Here is an 18,081-nt window from a genome sequence, read left to right as displayed (position 1 = left end):
TGACAATTTACTTTGTCTACTCTATACACAGAACCTACACCATGAAAATATAAATGAGAGACATGACTGGATTCTTCTGTGTGTATCTGTTCCATGTGTCTCTCCCAGGGCACTCAACCAGCTGTCTCAGTATTTTTCAAATAGCATGGCCCCTGAGATGAAAGTCACATATTTCATTTATACTTAACTAAAATGCCAGACATTCAATAATATTTTAATAACTGTATATGGTGCCTAGTGGGTAACAGATTATTGGGAGAATTGCTTCATAAGTTATGTAAATGTCTAACCACTATGCTGTACACCTGAAACTAATATAATATTAAATTTCAACTGTAATAGAAAAATAAAAAAGAAGTATTTTAATACAACAATGGCATATGTAATCATGAAAAATAATGTGGATTATAAAAAAAATGAAAAGACAAACATTGTTTTAATACTATAGAGAAATTTCCTGTGTTGGATTTATTGCTATATGACAAGTTGTTTTAGAAGTGGTTTAAAAACTTGCTGTAAAGGTTGTGGCAAATGTTTAACAACTGGATCTCTGAGAAAAACAAACAAACACTGATTTGTAGTTTCTACCAAATATAATTGTGCAAATATTTCCAGTAGGGCTGATGTCCAATTTCCAATGTGCTGTCATTGAATGTGGATCTGGGAAGAAATGCACAGTGATATACCATTCTGAGGCATTTTCATTAAGTAGAACAATAGACAAATAATCTCAAGAGCATAAATAATAGTAAAATAATTAGGAGATGAGAAATGTTGATATTTATTAACATTTGTAACATTACTTATTTAATTTTAAGTTTGTATAGTTTGTTAATAATGGCTGTATTTAAACAATGGCTTGAAAAATTCCTGAAAATTTAACAATTGTCTCACAGAGGCTAGTACAAGCTGTTCAAAGGCTCTACTGAACAAATCTACTACTATAAGTACTGTCAAGACTTGAGAGAGGCTTTCAGTCAAGATGGTAAAGTAGGTAAGTGCTATGCTTGACTTCTTCCATGACAACATCAAAATTACAACTAAATTATAAAACAAATGTCACCAAAAACCACATGAAGACTAGCTGAACAGAATTTCTATAACTAAGGATATAAAAAGGAAGACACATTGTGACTCTTAGGAGGAGCAGAGATGCAAAACAAGCTGGTCCCACACTTATATGTGGTGGTGAAGAACAGGGTGTGATACCTTGGCTGTGAAGGTTTTCCCTAAGGAGCAAAGGATCCCAGTCTTTCACAGGGCTCCCCAGCCCAGAGCACCAATGCTGGGAATAGGAGTTCCCATAATATCTCACTGTGAAAATCAGTAGAATTCTGTCCAAGTGAGATAGAGAAGTGCTGGAGACCCAGGAATCATCTTAAAGTGCCAGACCACAGATTTATTCACAAACACTTGTCCTAAGTTACAGCAAAGGAAAGGTAGCTTGAAAAGAGCCAGAGACATACAAGGAGTAACTGAATTGTCTGGTTTCAGTATGAGGGCTGGAGGGGCATCTCTTCTCTGGACAAAAGTACTGGAATGCACACTATTGTTTCCTTTTTAAGGTCTCCCTCACCATAACAAGCTGGTGGTCACCACTGTTCCTATTTTTAGTTTTGCAGCTTAGCCTGTTGGTACAGGAGGTACCAAATCTGAGTCTCCATCAAATTGGAAAACACTGCTTACCCCACCCTGGTTGTTCACTGAGAATCTGCTCCACCCAACTTGTGCACAAGCTCTAACCTTTTTCAGGCAACAGGCTTTGACCTTCCTGGTGACTTTCTTAAGATCTCTCTAAGATCCACCAGCCCCAAAGAAGCAGCATTGCCCCAGCTTGCCTCATACCTCTGGTACTAAAGCAACTAACATTTGTTTGCATGTTAGCCTCTCCCAGACTCCTCCAAGCCCAAAACAGGTGGGAACCATCTTCAGGTCACTGTACAGTTTCTAGCTGGTAGCTTTGTGCTTGGCACAAGAAGTGATGGATCTTGGTCTGTGTCAGAGATCCTCTTAAGAGGTTGCAGAAGCAACACACCTAGTTTCAGACCACAAAGAGCACCAATCAATTAGCTATACAAACAACAGACCCAAAGGGTGGACATGACAGACACTAGAGACATGTTAAAGCAAATCTGCTCCACGGAGCCAAACCCTGAAAAACAGTTTGTTTATTGTAGTCATTCCTCGAAGTCAGTTAGCCTCAGGTTAATTTGTCTTACTGTCATCACAACAGCAAAAGAAGTTCAACTACAGTAGAAGAGTGCATATAACCCATACAAAAAATACTCCTGGAGTACCTAGCTCAGGTGAACAGAGAGAATGCACCACTAGGGCCCACGGGACACTCACATAAAGCCACTTTGCCAAGACCAGGAGATGTCACAGATCTACCCAAAGTATAGAAACAAAAACAGAAAGGCAACCTGAATGGTTGAGGAAAAAAAGAAAAATAAGCTAAATAAAAGAACAGGACAAAACTTCAGAAGGAGAACTAAACAAAATGGAGACAAGTAATCTACCAGATGCAAAGTTCAAAACACTGGTAAAAGGATGTTCCATGAACTTAGGGAAAGAGTAAACTTAGTGAGAACTCCAACAAAGAAGTAAGAAACATAAGAATGAAGGTCAGAAAACACAAAAAAGAATCAGTTAGAAAAGAATACAATAATTGAAATGAAGACTACATTAGATGGAATCAACAGTAGAGTAGATGAAGCAGAGGACTGAATCAGTGATTTGGAAGATGACGTAAGAGAAAACACCCAATGAGAACAGCAAAAAGAAAAAAAAAAGGATAATTTAAGGGATCTCTGGGACAACATCAAGCATATCAACATTCACATCATGAAGATACCAGGAGAAAGAGAGCTCAAGGGATTGAAAAGCTATTTGATAAAGTATGAAAGAAAACTTTCTTAATCTGGTGAATGAAGTAGATATATAAGCCCAGGAAATGGCAAGCGTCCCAAACAAAATGAATCCAAAGCAGGCACAACAAGGGACATCATAATTAAAATGCAAAAGCTTTCCAACAAAGAGGGAATCTTAAAAGAAACCAGAGAAAAGCAGTTAGTTATGTACAAAGGAGCTTCCATAATACTATCATCTGATTTCTGAACAAAAACTTGTCAGATCAAAAGGGATTGACAATGAGTATTCAAAGTTATGTAAAGTAGAAACCTGTAACCAAAACTACTCTAGCCAGCAAGGCTATCAATTAAAATCAAAGGAACAATAAAGAGCTTCCCAGACAAGAAAAAAGTAAGGGAGTTCATTACCACCAAACCAGTATTACAGGAAATGTTAAAGGGACTTCTTTAAAAAGAATAAAAAGTTAAAAATAAAAAAGATGCAATGGCAATAACTACATACCTATCAATACAATAGAAGCTTGGGTAGCATTATTTATACCAGACAAAATAGATATTAATGCATAAGCTATAACAAGAGACAAAGATGTACATCTCATAATAATAAAGGGGTCAATTTAACAAGAGGATATAACCCTTATAAATATTTATTCACCCATCATAAGAGCATATATATATATATATATATATATATATATATATATAAAATCAAATATTGACAGACTTTAAAGGAGAGAGTGCCGGTAATACAGTTATAGTAGGAAATTTAACACTCCACTGATACCAATGGCTAGATCAACCAGACAGAAAATCAATAAGGAAACAGCAGGCTTAAATAACACCATAAACAAGATGATTTAATTGTTATTATTAGAAGATTTCACCCAAAAACAACAGAACATACAGCTTTTTCAAGTATACACAGAACATGTTCTAAGATAGGACATATGTTAGGCCTCAAAACAGGTTTCAATAAATTTAAGAAGACTGAAATATTAAGCACATCTCTGATTAATTATAAGAAGAAAACTAAAAAACACACAATTGCATGGAGGCTAAATAATATGCTACTAAATAATAGATGAGTTAACAATAAGATTAAGGAAGAAATAAAAAGATACCTTTAGAAAAAAAATAACACCAAATCCATGAGATTTTGGGTGAACAAAAGCAGTCTTAAGAGGAAAATTTATTACAATACAGGCCAACCTCAAAAAAACAAGAAAAATTTCAAATAAACAATCTAAAATAACACTAATAAAACTAGAAAAAGAAGAATAAATAAAGCACACAATAAGTATAAGAATGAAAATATAAAGGTCAAAATAGAATTAGAGTCTAAAAAGACAATACAAAAGATAAATGAAACTGAGAGCTGGTTCTTTGAGAAGATTAACAGAATTGATAAACCTTTAACCAGACTCATCAAAAAAAAAAGAGGACCCAAATAAAAAAGATAAAAAATGAAAGACAAGTGAAAATACACCACAGAAATACCAGGGGTTATGAAAAAAATATTATGAACAGTTATATGCTAACAAATTAGGCAACTTGCAAGCACTGGATAAATTCCTAAAAACATACATCTTCTAAGACAGAGTGAAGAAGAAACAAAATTTTTGAACAGACTGATAACTACTAACCAAACCAAATCAGTAATCAAAAAGTTCCCAATAAATGAATATCCTGGACCAAAAGGCTTCTCAGGGACATTTTACCAAACATCCAAATAAGAATTAAGACCTATCCTTCTCAAACTCTTCCAAAAAATTGAAGAGGAGGAAAGGCACTATGCTCATTTTATGAAACCAGTATTACTATTATTTCAAAGCTAGATGAAGGCATTACAGAAAACAATTATAGGCCAATATTCTCTATAAACATAGATGGAAAACTCTTCAACCAGATATTAGCAAACCAAATTCAACAATACATTTAGAAACATTATACACTATGATCAAGTGGGATTTATTCCTGCAAAGCAAGGTTGGTTCAATATCCATAAATCAACTAATGTGATACATCAATAAACAATATGAAAGATAAAAATCTTATGGTCATATCAATAGATGCAGGAAAACATTTGACAAAATATTGACTTTCCATTTATGACAAAACTTCTCAGCAAAGTGGGAATATAGGGAACATAACTCAGGATAATATAACAAACTCACAGTTAATATAGTCAATGGGGAAAAGTTAAAAGCATTGTCCTTAAGATCATGAACAAGACAAGGATGTACATTTTTACCAAATATATTCAACATAGTGTCAGAAATGCTAGCCATGACAGGCAAGAAAAAGAAATATAAGATGTCCAAATTGGAAAGGAAGGAGTAAATTGTCATTATTTGTGGATGATATTACGCTATAATAGAGAATCCTAATAATTGCACTAGAAAACTATCATAACTGATAAAACTAAAGTAGAAGTATACAAAATAAGTATTCAGAAATCATTTGCATTTTTATACACCTATAACAAACTATCAGAAAGAGAAATTAAGAAAACAATCCCAATATACGATTGCATCAAAAATAATCTAGGAATTGGACATCAGATTAATGGCAGCATGAGAGATACCCTTGATTTGTCCTTGAAATTTCAACAAATTGAACAGCTATAACTCAGTGAAGGAACCTCAGTTGGCCTCACAGGCTTGCATGAAAGTTCTGCAAATCCAATTGACTAAATGTGGGAAGGGTGAAAACAAGGGTGGAAGATAAGAAGCATTCATGGTGGGGCTCCAGAGAGAGGAGAAAAAAGACCCAGGAGCTACTGGGTCTTCTTCTGCCCAGAACACCAGAGACATTGAGGGGAATTTGGTGTGATACCAAAACAAAGCAGCAGAGCTTGGGGTTACTGTTCCCATGACCTGCCTGAATCCTGCACTCAGACAGAGACACAAAATACAAATTTCAACCAACCCAGCCTCCCGGATATGGGCTCCCTCCCCACATGGGTACTGAGAGTGAGAGAGACACACCCTACAGCTGAAGAACAAAGGGGCTGTGTGTCTTGTCCCCTGCTTTGTTGGGATGCGGGGAGTAGAAAACAGAAATCTGAGATTGCCATTGCTAAAGCTATAAAGCCCTCACAACAAGTCCCATCCCTCATTGCAACTGCAAGCCCACTTTTACCTTTGCTACAGCAGAGTTCAGACTGGGATTTTACAAAGCTAAAATTTGTTATCCAGTGCCACCTACTTGAAAAAGAGAAAATTCTCATGGAAATTTTTTCTAATTTTTGTTTTCCTTTAGTTTTTTGTTGTTGTTTTGCTTATTACTATTTTTTATTTCTGTTTTTTGTAGTTTTCTTCTTCAATGTTTAATGTTAATATTTATTTTATTTTTTATTATTGTTTTTTGCTTGATTTCTTATTAATAACCAATCCAAATGACCTCAAGGCAGAAAAAGAGAAATACCATGACTCCCCAAGAGATGCAGTTCAGGAAGAAAATGAAAGATCTCTAGAAAAAAAAAAATCTCAATCACATTAAAACCTTGGAGTTAAAGAATAGAGAATTCAAAATTCAAGTTCTGAAAATACTCAATGAGATAAGAGAAAACAGTGATTGGCAAATTAATGAGCTCAGAAAGCAAAATGAATACCTCACCAGAAAGACTGAAACTTGAAAAGCAGAGATAAAGAACTCAATACATGAGTTGAAAAATAAATTAGCAAATTTAGCTAATGGAACAGGCCAAACCGAGGAGAGATTCAATGACATCAAAGACAGGCAACTAGGGATGCTACGGAGGGAAGAAGAGAGAGATTCAAAATTTCAAAAACTAAGAGAATGCTATAAGAATTTTCTGACTTAATCAGTAAGAGCAATATAAGAATAATGGCTATTTCATAAGAAGAAGAGAGGGAGAAGGGAATGGAGACCTATTTAAACAAATAATTGGTGAGAACTTTCTAAGCCTATGGAAAGAGTTAGATCCTTGAATCCAAGAAGCAAAGAGAACACCAAGTTATCTCAACCCAAACAGATTTTCTGCAAGGCATGCTGTAATAAAAATGTCAAAAATCAATGACAAAGAATTAATTTTTAAGGCAGCTAAGGAAAACAAGAACTTAACACATCCAGGAAGGCCCAAAAGATTATCATCAGACTTCTCAGAAGAAACTGTCAAGCCAGAAGACAGTGACCCAAATATTCAAAGTACTGAAAGAGAGGAATTACCAACCAGAAATACTATATCCATCAGAGTTTTCCTTCAGATAAGGGAACCCCAAAGTGAAAATTTGGCTTCAGTAATAAGTAGATTCTTAGTTGTAAGAATAGGAGATCCATAAAGATTAGGAAATAGTTTATCTGCTTGCTAATCTCTCTTAATGGCTCCCTGGGTTTTACTTTGAAATGTAGCAAAAGGTTTACCTTTGCAGGAATGTCAGGAAAAGCTTACATGGGGAGGGTCCTGATAATTAGGGGACTTTAAATCACAATAATTGTTTGTAAAATCCTAGCCACAGGATTACTGTGAAAAGTTAGGGCCTATATATTAATTAGAAACTTAGTTCACCAATCTTAAATCTTTATTTTGTATCCTAAGAAAATAGGGAGTCTTTTCACAGCTAATTCCCAGAGGCACCAGGTCCCAACTATTTCTGGGAGACCCCTGACCCTCACTGTCATGAAGATTTACCAAGGACACCAGATAGGACCGTGCTGATTGGGCCTGTGTCACATCAAAAGAATTTGCAAAGGAGATGTTTCCACAGCTTAATTTTCATCTTCTGCATAATGTTATGTGACTAAAAGTACTGACTTTTACTTTTTTGCTTTTTCCCTTGAACCCTTTAAATACTGGCAGAACCAAGAGAGGGTTAAGGCAGCTAAGTGGACAGGACTCTCCTGCCTTCCAGGGTACCAGTATTTCTGAATGAAAGATACTCCTATCTACTCAGTCTGGTTCATTTCTTTTGATTGGCTGAATGCAATGAGCTGCCCCAAACCTGGTTCTTTCTGGTGACATATTAAATATGAAGGAGAAATAAAAACTTTTCCAGACATACAGAAGCTGAGGAAATTTATCGCCAGAATACCCCTACTGCAGGAAATACTCAAGGGGGTTATTTGTCCAAATACAAAGGACAAAATAACACAAAACTACAAGTAAAAGCTCCATCAAGGTTACAATATAAACAAGGATAATTTGTGACAACAGAAACATAAAAAGTGAGAGAATAAAGGTCTGCAATAGCAAAGGAAGATCGGGAGCAGAAGAACTGATAAAACAAAGAACTCTTATATATGTGAACTTTTATTTTGCAATAACCTAATGATAATCACCCATGTAAAAAAAACAACCAAACTTGAAATACAGCGCTAAAAAAAAAAGAGGAAAAGAGCATATAATACCACCAAACTAAAATAACTGACAGAAACACATTGCCATTTCTTTAAAAAGTTTTGTAGACTTTAGTAAACACTTTGTCATTTTAGCTGTGTTTTGTGGTAGCATGGTGCTCAGTTACTTCTGAGACATTTGGAGAGCACTTGGGAGTGTTTGTACACATAATTAGCCTATTGTTCAGAAGTCAGTATTTTGAAATATCTTAAGACAGCTAGCATTTTCTATAAACTTCTGGTTTTCTATTTCATTTTCTTTTGTCGTCAAACTGGACTGTCCTTGTTTTAGTTTAAATAATCACTAATCATCAGAGAAATGCAAATTAAAATCATAATGATGGGGCTGAGAAGTTAATATATATTAAAATCAATGAAGAAATCTTGGGTGATACACCAGTCTTTGAAAAAAAATCCTAAGTTCTGAAGCATGGACTCTCACAAAATGAGAACTTAAAGTACAAAGGATTTCATAGTTGGTGATCTATTTGGAGTACATTAGACTATGTGGGATGCCTATATCAACCCTTCGTCCCAATCAGTGTATGTTCTTACCTGCACGGGGTGAATCCTGGTTTTGATGCTTCCTACACCTTCTGCTGTGGTGACAGCAGCTCCATGCAGAGAGCAGATGGGCACCAGGCACGCTGTAACTGGATAATGGCTGTGATGGAATTATGTAAAGAGAACACGCTGGAATTATAGGAAGTGGGTGACATAATCCAGTGGATAGTTTTGGTCCAGGAGAAGCATGAGACTGTATTTCCTTAAGAATATAGAGAACACTAGATATAAAACTATAAACATCTGGAAATGTTCAAGAAAGGGCTTACTTGTGGCTAGCATAGAATATTAGAAAGAAATGGAGCCCTGGCCAGTTAGCTCAGTGGTATAGTGTCAGCCTGGCATGTGGATGTCCCAGGTTTGATTTCCCGCCAAGGCACAGGAGAAGCAACCATCTGCTTCTCAATCCCTCTCTTCTCTTTCTATCTTCTCCTCCCACAGCCATAGCTTGAATGTTTCAAGCAAGTTGGTCCTGAGTGCTAAGGATGGCTCTATGGCCTCACACCAGGCTCTAAAATAGCTCAGTTTCTAAGCAACAGAGCAGCAGCCCCAGATGGGCAGTGCACTGTATGGGGCTTGCTGAGTGGATCCCAGTCAGGACACATATGGAAGCTTGTCTTTCTGACTCCCACCTCTCACTTGACTAAAAAAAAATAGAAAAGAAAGAAATAGGTAGATCAAATAATAGAGTTTTGTGTAGGGTCTCCAAGAGATCCTCATTCTCTATTTCATCTTCCTTATTCTAGGGAAAAGAAGCTTTACTGATCATAAGGTGATATATTGACTTATGTAAACCAATGTGGTGTAGTTAAGTCCAGTTTTAATGCAAAACATTAAAAAATACAAATACTCTGGTTGAATGCTAGCCCAATTAAATACATTCTGATAGGAAGAAAGTCCATGGGAAAGATCTGGAGTGTAGGAAGCTGCAGGGAGAACCAGCATGGATTCTGTGTGAATGTTACAGACACCTGGAGAGAGGAGAGGAGGAGTGTATAGGAACAGAACAGTGGGAAGCTCCACATCCTTTCCAGATGTGCACATGCATGGCCTTAGCCAACACAAAGGATACCGGATCTTCTTGTTCTTGGGGTCATATCTTGACACCATAACGGTGCAGGCACCACAGCCTCCTCCCCCACAGCCGTACTTCGTGCCTGTGAGGTGGACTGGACGGAGGAGAGTCAAGGAATAGAGAGGTCCCAGGGGACATGGGGAAGTGGCGCTGGGGTAATTCTGCCCAGAGCTGCTTCTGGCTGTGCTCACTTGGGAGTCCACGACTTTTCAGCTTGCTCTTCACATACATGAATTTGTTCATTTTAAGATGAATTTGTTCATTTTAAAGCATGGAGAACTGTGTAGATTTCAAAGTGATATCAAGTAGCGTGTCAGCCTGGCGTGTGGAAGTACTGGGTTCAATTCCTGGACAGGGCATACAGGAGTAACGACCATCCGCTTCTCCACCCTTCCCTCTCTCTCTTCCCTTCTCTCTCTCTTCTCCTCACACAGCTATGGCTCAAATGGTTTGAGCAAGTTGGCCCCAGATGCTGAATAAGGATGGCTCTGTGACCTCACCTCAGGTTCTAAAATAACTCGGGTGCTGAGCAACAGAGCAGCGACCCCAGATGGGCAAAGAATCATCTCGTAGGGGACTTGCCAGGTGGATCCCGGTAAAGGTGCATGCAGGAGTCTGTCTCTCTGCCTCCCTACCTCTCACTTAAAACAAAATTCATAAAGAAGTGATAGGGTATGCTAACCAACAGTGAAATTTTGAAGCTGAGTAAATAGGAGATTGCAGAGCCCTTGAGGAAGGATTTGGCCTGTTGTTTGTTTTTTGTCTGTTTGTTCATTATGCAGGAGAAAACCCAGTTCCTGGAATAGTGAGAGGAACAGCGTAGTAGGAGAAATATTGGTTATAGTAGTAAAATGATGGGTAGGAAATCATCACAAGGGGTTCAGTAGAAAAGGAGGCATCGGATACACATAATTTATTAGATAAATTTGGAGAAATAAAGTGATGTTTGGAGTGTGTGCGTTGGGAGGCAAGAGGTAGGTGTGGGGAAGAAGTAAAGACACTGGGGAAAGAGGGGATAATGTTACCTGTACAACCTGGAATCCCGGAGCCTAGCACACTGCCTCCTTTGAGTGATGATAGCAATAACAATATATATATATATATATTTTTTTTTTTTTTTTTTTTTTTCCTGAAGCTGGAAACAGGGAGAGACAGTCAGACAGACTACTGCATGCGCCGACCGGGATCCACCCGGCACGCCCACCAGGGGGCGATGCTCTGCCCCTTCGGGGCGTCAGTCTGTCGCGACCAGAGCCACTCTAGCGCCTGGGGCAGAGGCCAAGGAGCCATCCCCAGTGCCCGGGCCATCTTTGCTCCAATGGAGCCTCGGCTGCGGGAGGGGAAGAGAGAGATAGAGAGGAAGGAGGGGGGGGAGGGGGGGAGGGGTGAAGAAGCAGATGGGCGCTTCTCCTGTGTGCCCTGGCCGGGAATCAAACCCGGGACCCCTGCATGCCAGGCCGACGCTCTACCACTGAGCCAACCGGCCAGGGCAACAATATATATTTAATTTATTATTTTGAAATAATGCCTCATGAAAGTTGCAAAAATAGTAGCAACAGTCCTGGTCCCTGTTCCCCAGCTTCTGTAGGATGTCCCCAGTGCTGACATCCCTATGACTACAGTACAACATCAGGACCTGGTTGTCGGTCGTACACTGATAACCAGAACAGAGCTGATTCAGATTTCACCCCAATTACACACACTCATATCATCTAAGGTGGAGCTGTGTAACCACTGCCACCATCCCTCCCTCGTGCGACCCCTTTTGAGTGGCGCCCAAAACCAGGAAGCTCTTTTTCAGTATTTATTGAGGGTCCACTGGAGGTCTTGAGGAATGACAGGTGAGAAAGGCCCAGGTCTGAGGTGGGGATCTGGGAGTAAATTAGGCGTTCTTTGGAGTGTTGAAATGTTTATAAAACCTTGTTTTCTTCAATAAGGTTATGAAAAGGTAAGGGTGACAAGTCAATGAAATACCCTGTGTGAAACTATTGTCAGTGGCATGCACCCCTGAGCAATTGGCCAGACATTTTTATATTCACGCTCCCGAATATGAATTCATCATCAGGGTGACCATGGGCTTCCAAAGTCATGAAGTTATTTTCCACAGAACCCCCACCTCCCGAGGGTTCACTGGAGGGTTCTTTTGGTTTTGCTCAGGTGACAAATACAGCGAATAAAGTACAAATATGTCACTGCTAGTTGCATGCTCTGAACTCCAGCTAGACTCTACAGATTGACCTGGAAGTTGTTTACCCAGAACAAACACAGAGTGACTTTCTTCCGAGGTGTTAGTTCTGAAGTTCCCTTTTTAGCACCCAGTCCAGATTCATTGCAGTGAAACATAAGGATACGGACTCTCCTCAGGTAGAAGAGCAGGTTCACTTCAGGGTCAGCACTCTTCTCTGTGACCTACAGTGTGACACGAGAGAAGGGCTTTAGGAAGGTAACACCGAAATGTCATGGCAATTCTGCCCATGGTTTAGAGGGCATGGTTTTGATAGGTGGTGGCTTTACATAAAAAAATAATAATAATAACAAAGGAAAACTCATATTTGGAACCAGAATTCTGAAAAAAATTTGGAACATTATTTCAATGTCTCTGAATTTTCTAGGGGCAAAGGTAAGTTTGTAATTGTATTAAAACACAGAGTTTATTCTTGTATTATTATTTATTAATTATTGTATTATTTTTCCATACAAACACATGTAAACTTACCTTTACGGAACCCTGTAGAGTATATGACAATGATAAATTCTGGACAAGATCCAGATGGGGAAGCAGATATAAAGGTTTTGAAATTGATTCAAGACAATCTGTAACCATTGAAAGCCCTAGTACAGGCTAGCCAGAGGTTTCCTAAGGGAGTCATGCGATCTTAAGGAACTGTGTTTAAGGGAGCCACCCTGATCTTTCCCCCTCGTCCCAGTGAAAGGGAGGTGCAGAAGGGAGCATGAATCTCTGCCTGCCTGTCACTCTGCATTCCAGGCTGTTACTCCCAGGAGGTCGGAGCTGACACAGGAGATGAAAGCTCCCTGCTCTCCCTGGCCCAACCAGCTCCCTTCCTGGGTACAGTCAGGCAAGATTAGAGAAAACTGAAGAGAAAGTTACCTGAAATGGTAGCACTGAGCAGCATCAAAGAAGAGGACACCATTCCACTAAAAGCATTTCTATTTTTGTCACCCCAGAAATGCAACAAACCACATTACTTTTTAATAAAATGCCTCCTGTTTCCAAGTCTCCATCTGAGTCTCCAGAAGACCTGAGGAGCCAGAAATGAACTCTGCACCCATCATGGCATTGAACAATTAAGATTCCAAATGAAGAAGGAGAAAACAAGATTAGGCTTTGGGAAATTAGTCAAAGACTGCCAACTGCAATTCGGCAAATATGTAGTATTCCCAGCCATTTAGATAAATGTTTCAGTAACCATATGAGAAATACTACATAAGTTGTACTCACAAAATTGTACAGTTGTCTTCTGATTCCATTAATACTTTATAGACACCAGAAAGAAAGTAGTCCTTTTCGGGTAAGTTTATGAAAAGGGGAGCCAACTAACCAGTAATCAGAGGGATGCAGAGAAAGCACACAGTAAGGCAACACTCCACACCCATCAGATTAGCAAGCCTTAGAAAGTCTGACTGTTTCAAGTATCGGTACATGACAGATTTGCAAATCATAAATTGGCAAGAAAGCAGCACTTATCATGTGATGCCCTATGCAGGAATCTGGAAGCCACCTGGCAGGGCTTATATAATTGGCATGCTGTAATCTTATGTAGAGATCCTCTTGCCAGTGTTGGTAAGGAAGCACATGGTAGGATGTCCACTGCAGCGTTTCTTGGGGTAGTGGGAAGTTGGAAGCATCTCATGTGTCTATCACTAGGGGACTGGATACGCAGAATGAAGGATGAGCACAGCCCAGAGAACTATGCATGCAGAAGTAACAAACCAGGGGTGCAAAGAGCAACATGGACAGATCTCAAAAACAGCAGTGAGTCACAAAAGGAGCAGAAGGAGATGTATAAATCACAATTTTACTTTGAACATTAAGAATATACACACACTTCTGCAAGGCCAAACACTCTACAGTTGACCCTTGAACAATGCAGGGGTTGGGGTGTTGATCCTTCTGCACAATTGAAAATTTGTGTATAGCTTCTTACTCCCCCAAAACTTAACTCTTAATAGCCCACTGGTGACTGGAGGCCTTACCAATAACATAAGCAGTCGATTAACATACAGTCTGCTTGTTATATGTATGTATTTATTTATATTGTATGCTTGCAATAAAGTAGGCTATAGAGAAAATGTGATTAAGACATTCAGAAGAAAAATACATTTAAAGTATTTATTAAAAGAACAATCACGTGTCAGCGGACCAGTGCAATTCACATCCATGTTATTCAAGGATCAACTGCATATATTCCAAGGATAAATCTATATTTCTGAATAACTGCACGGAAAGTAATGGCAAGGATGTATATTTAAAATGCACAAGAGTGGATGCATGTGGAGAAGGAAATAAAAAAAATATATAAGAGGCAGAAGAAGAGCCTCGTCCAGACCATGATGATGATCACCATTGACGGAGGCATGTGCTTTGCTCAACTCTGTACTCCTGGCTCAAAAGGAAAGAAAAATAACCACAAAAATCACAATGAACACACCCAGATTATTTTGCCATCTATAACTTGACTTAGAAATTTGTAAAACAGCCTGACCAGGCGGTAGCGCAGTGGATAGAGCATCGAACTGGGATGCAGAGGACCCAGGTTCGAGACCCCGAGGTCGCCAGCTTGAGCGTGGGCTCATCTAGTTTGAGCAAAAGCTCACCAGCTTGAACCCAACGTCGTTGGCTCCAACAAGGGGTTACTCGGTCTGCTGAAGGCCCGCGGTCAAGGCACATATGAGAAAGCAATCAATGAACAACTAAGGTGTTGCAACGCGCAATGAAAAACTGATGATTGATGCTTCTCATCTCTCTCCATTCCTGTCTGTCTGTTCCTGTCTATCCCTCTCTCTGACTTACTCTCTGTCTCTGCAAAATAAATAAATAAATAAATAAATAAATAAATAATAAAAATAAAAAAGAAATTTGTAAAACAGAGAAAGGTACACACACCATATGGGCAGCTGTGTTCGGCTTGCTCCCGGCGTTACCAGGTGTAAGTACTTTGCCTGAGTAGTGCGTGACCTCGTGGCAGTGCCATGTGCGTATGGCCTATATAAAGCTATGGTGTTTGCACTCAGGGGGATTGCAGATGCTGGGATTGCCCATTCGCCAGTGTGAGGGCCATTTTGCTGTTTGTTTGCCTGAGAGGCTATTTCCGCTGCCTGTGTGTTGTGAGATTTTATTAAATGGGATGGTCCAACCCTATGGGCTCTGCAGTTTTTCTACCGTCTGCCCGAATCCAATGTGAACCTGCCTGGCCTTGGCTACCGGCAATACACACCAAAATATCAATTGTGAATTCAAATGATTGGAGACTTGGAGAGGGAATCATCATTCTAATGTGATATTAAAGGATAAGTGGTTTTGTTTACCAGCCAAGGCAAAGCAACAAAGTCTTTTTTCCTGGAACTTGGAAACGTTCTTACCATTTGAACTTCTTATTTTTTATAAATTGTCACTCAGCAATTTCTTTTCTGATATTTCAGTTGGCTTACAGTCATTCAAGATCCAGACCTAATGGTAAACAGCATTACTAAAGCCAGACTTTTTTGTTGTTGTTGTTCCTTTCTTTCTCTTTCACTTTTTGCTTTTTCAGTTCATAGGTTTCCTAAAATTGATGTTCCTCTGCTGTTTGATAGACAAAATTCCCAAGAATTTTTGCCTTGATTAAAGAGCTGTTTCCTCTAGGGAAGAACATCAGTAATCTGGTTCAACTGAGGCTTGAGAAGTAAAATTGTTAACACCACTGACTTTCCAAAACTATTTCCTATTTTAATATTTTACTAGTTTTTTCCGAATTGTCCCAAAGCTCCTCAGACTTTTCATTGATTCATTTTGCCCATACAAGTACAGGCTTGGGAACAACTGAGCATCAGCTGCCACACCTCCTCCCCTGCGGAGAAATAGTGACTTCCATTGCTCAAGAAGAGGTGCTGGCTCTGGCCAGTTTGCTCAGTGGTAGAGTATCACCCAGGCATGTGGAAGTCCAGGGTTCAATTCCCAGCCAGGACACAGAGGAGAAGCACCCATCAGCTTCTCCATCCTTCCCCTTCTCCTTTCTCTCTATCTCTCTCTTCCCCTACAGCAGCTGAGGCTCCATTGGAGCAAAGTAGGCCCAGGCGCTGAGTATGGCTCCATGGCCTCCATCTCAGGCACTAGAATGGTTCCAGTTGCAACAGAGCAACGTCCCAGATGGGCAGAGCATTGCCTCCTATTGGGCATGCTGGGTGGATCCTGGTCAGATGCATGTGGGATTTCTGCCCTCCCAATTCTTACTTTAGAAAAATCCCCCCCAAAAAGTGAAGAAGTGCGTATTTAAGTTAATTTGTTAATCTGAGTGAATTTATTAAGGCAAAACAAAATTATTCTTTGCTATTATCATCCTTAATTTTACATGTGCCTTTTTTTTTTTTTTTTTTTTTTTTTTTATTTTTCTGAAGCTGGAAACGGGGAGGCAGTCAGACAGACTCCTGCATGCGCCCGACTGGGATCCACCCGGCATGCCCACCAGGGGGCGATGCTCTGCCTATCTGGGGCGTCGCTCTGCCACAATCAGAGCCATTCTAGCGCTTGAGGCAGAGGCCACAGAGCCATCCTCAGCGCCTGGGCCAACTTTGCTCCAATGGAGCCTTGGCTGCGGGAGGGGAAGAGAGAGACAGAGAGGAAGGAGAGGGGGAGGGGTAAAGAAGCAGATGGGTGCTTCTCCTGTGTGCTCTGGCCGGGAATCGAACCCGGGACTCCTGCACACCAGGCCGATGCTCTACTGCTGAGCTAACCAGCCAGGGCCTACATGTGCCTTTTTTTTTTAAGTGAGAGGAGGGGAGATAGAGAGACAGACTCCCGTATGCACCCTGACGGGGATCCAACTGGCAACCCCGTCTGGGGCTGCTGACAGACAGGCTATTTTTAGCACCTGAGGCAGAGGCTCCACAGAGCCAACATCAGTGCCTGGGCAATGTGCTCATACCAAACTAGTTGAGCCATGTCTGGGGGAGGGAAAGAGAGAGAGAGAGAGAGAAAGAAGAGAACGGGGTAAGAGAGACTAAGCAGATGGTTCCTTCTCCCGTGTGCCCTGAGCAGAAATCGAACCAGGAACTTCCACACTTCGGGTTGACGCTCTAACACTGAGCTAACGGCCAGGGCCCATATATGCCTTCTATTAAAAGAACATTGGTGAACCTGAGTAGAGCTAATATCCAAGTAAAGGAAGGAATGACATAGTTTTTCATACCAATGTCAGAATTCACTCCCATTGTAATCTAACAAATAAAAATAAGAGTTCTTTACAGAGTTCAAAAGAAAAGTTAAGAGCACGCAAAGACACCCATGTTTTCATAATTTTGCACTAACGCTTGAATGAATGACCCATGTTTAAGTTTATACCACTATATATGACTTGAAAAAGAGAGAAGACAGAGGTTAAATAAGAAATGGCATCATAGAGGAAGAAATTAGCTTAGCTTTTGTTTGTGGTTTACAAAAATTTATATTAATAATCTCATAAACTTACCTTTTTTCCATTCACAAAAAAAATCAGCTCATCAGAATGGGGAGAAGACATCCTGTCAGCACAATGAAAGATTGTGTCCTAAGGAGCTGATATCTGACAGCCAAAACCTGGATGCCTGTCAGTTTTGGAAAAGCCCAAGCTGCAGCAGTGCCTTATAGCCACACTGCCAGATAGAGGCACCAATCAGGGCTGTCTGTCCGCCCAGCCCACAACGCACTTCAAACAGCTCTTGGCAGCACCCTGTTTCCTTCTTACCCAGGAATGAGTCAAGTCAGCATTTTAGCCGGTCTCCTTTGGAGTCCAAGACTGGTTTTCTAGGAGAATGTGTTTGAAGACAGGGACAATAAATAAAAAATGAGTGTTACATAGGCTATTATTATTTTTAAACTAACCAAGCCATCAATCAATACAACACTATTAAAACTCATGAAACTAATTCTCAAGTTTCTTTCTTTCTTTCTCTTTCTTTTTCTTTCTTTCTTTCTTTCTTTCTTTCTTTCTTTCTTTCTTTCTTTCTTTCTTTCTTTCT

The 18,081-nt window shown here is 39.8% G+C and overlaps 1 protein-coding gene across 1 annotated transcript in view; it reads right to left on the bottom strand.

The window, feature by feature from the left end:
- Positions 1–17,603, bottom strand: part of LOC136378264 (aldehyde oxidase 4-like) — a 95,109-nt gene extending 77,506 nt beyond the window's left edge. The window contains exons 1-4 of the mRNA XM_066344944.1: positions 17,553–17,603; positions 12,219–12,276; positions 9,865–9,961; positions 8,784–8,892 (exon numbers count right to left, since the gene is read on the bottom strand). Of these exons, the coding sequence (XP_066201041.1) occupies positions 8,784–8,892; positions 9,865–9,961; positions 12,219–12,276; positions 17,553–17,603 (315 nt within the window). The remainder of the gene's footprint in view (positions 1–8,783; positions 8,893–9,864; positions 9,962–12,218; positions 12,277–17,552) is intronic.
- Between the last annotated feature and the right edge of the window lie 478 nt (positions 17,604–18,081).

Source organism: Saccopteryx leptura, chromosome 7, assembly GCF_036850995.1.
Source record: "Saccopteryx leptura isolate mSacLep1 chromosome 7, mSacLep1_pri_phased_curated, whole genome shotgun sequence".
Taxonomy (NCBI): domain Eukaryota; kingdom Metazoa; phylum Chordata; class Mammalia; order Chiroptera; family Emballonuridae; genus Saccopteryx; species Saccopteryx leptura.
The sequence above is the reverse complement of the archived record's forward strand: the minus strand, read 5'-3'. Positions and strand labels throughout refer to the sequence as shown.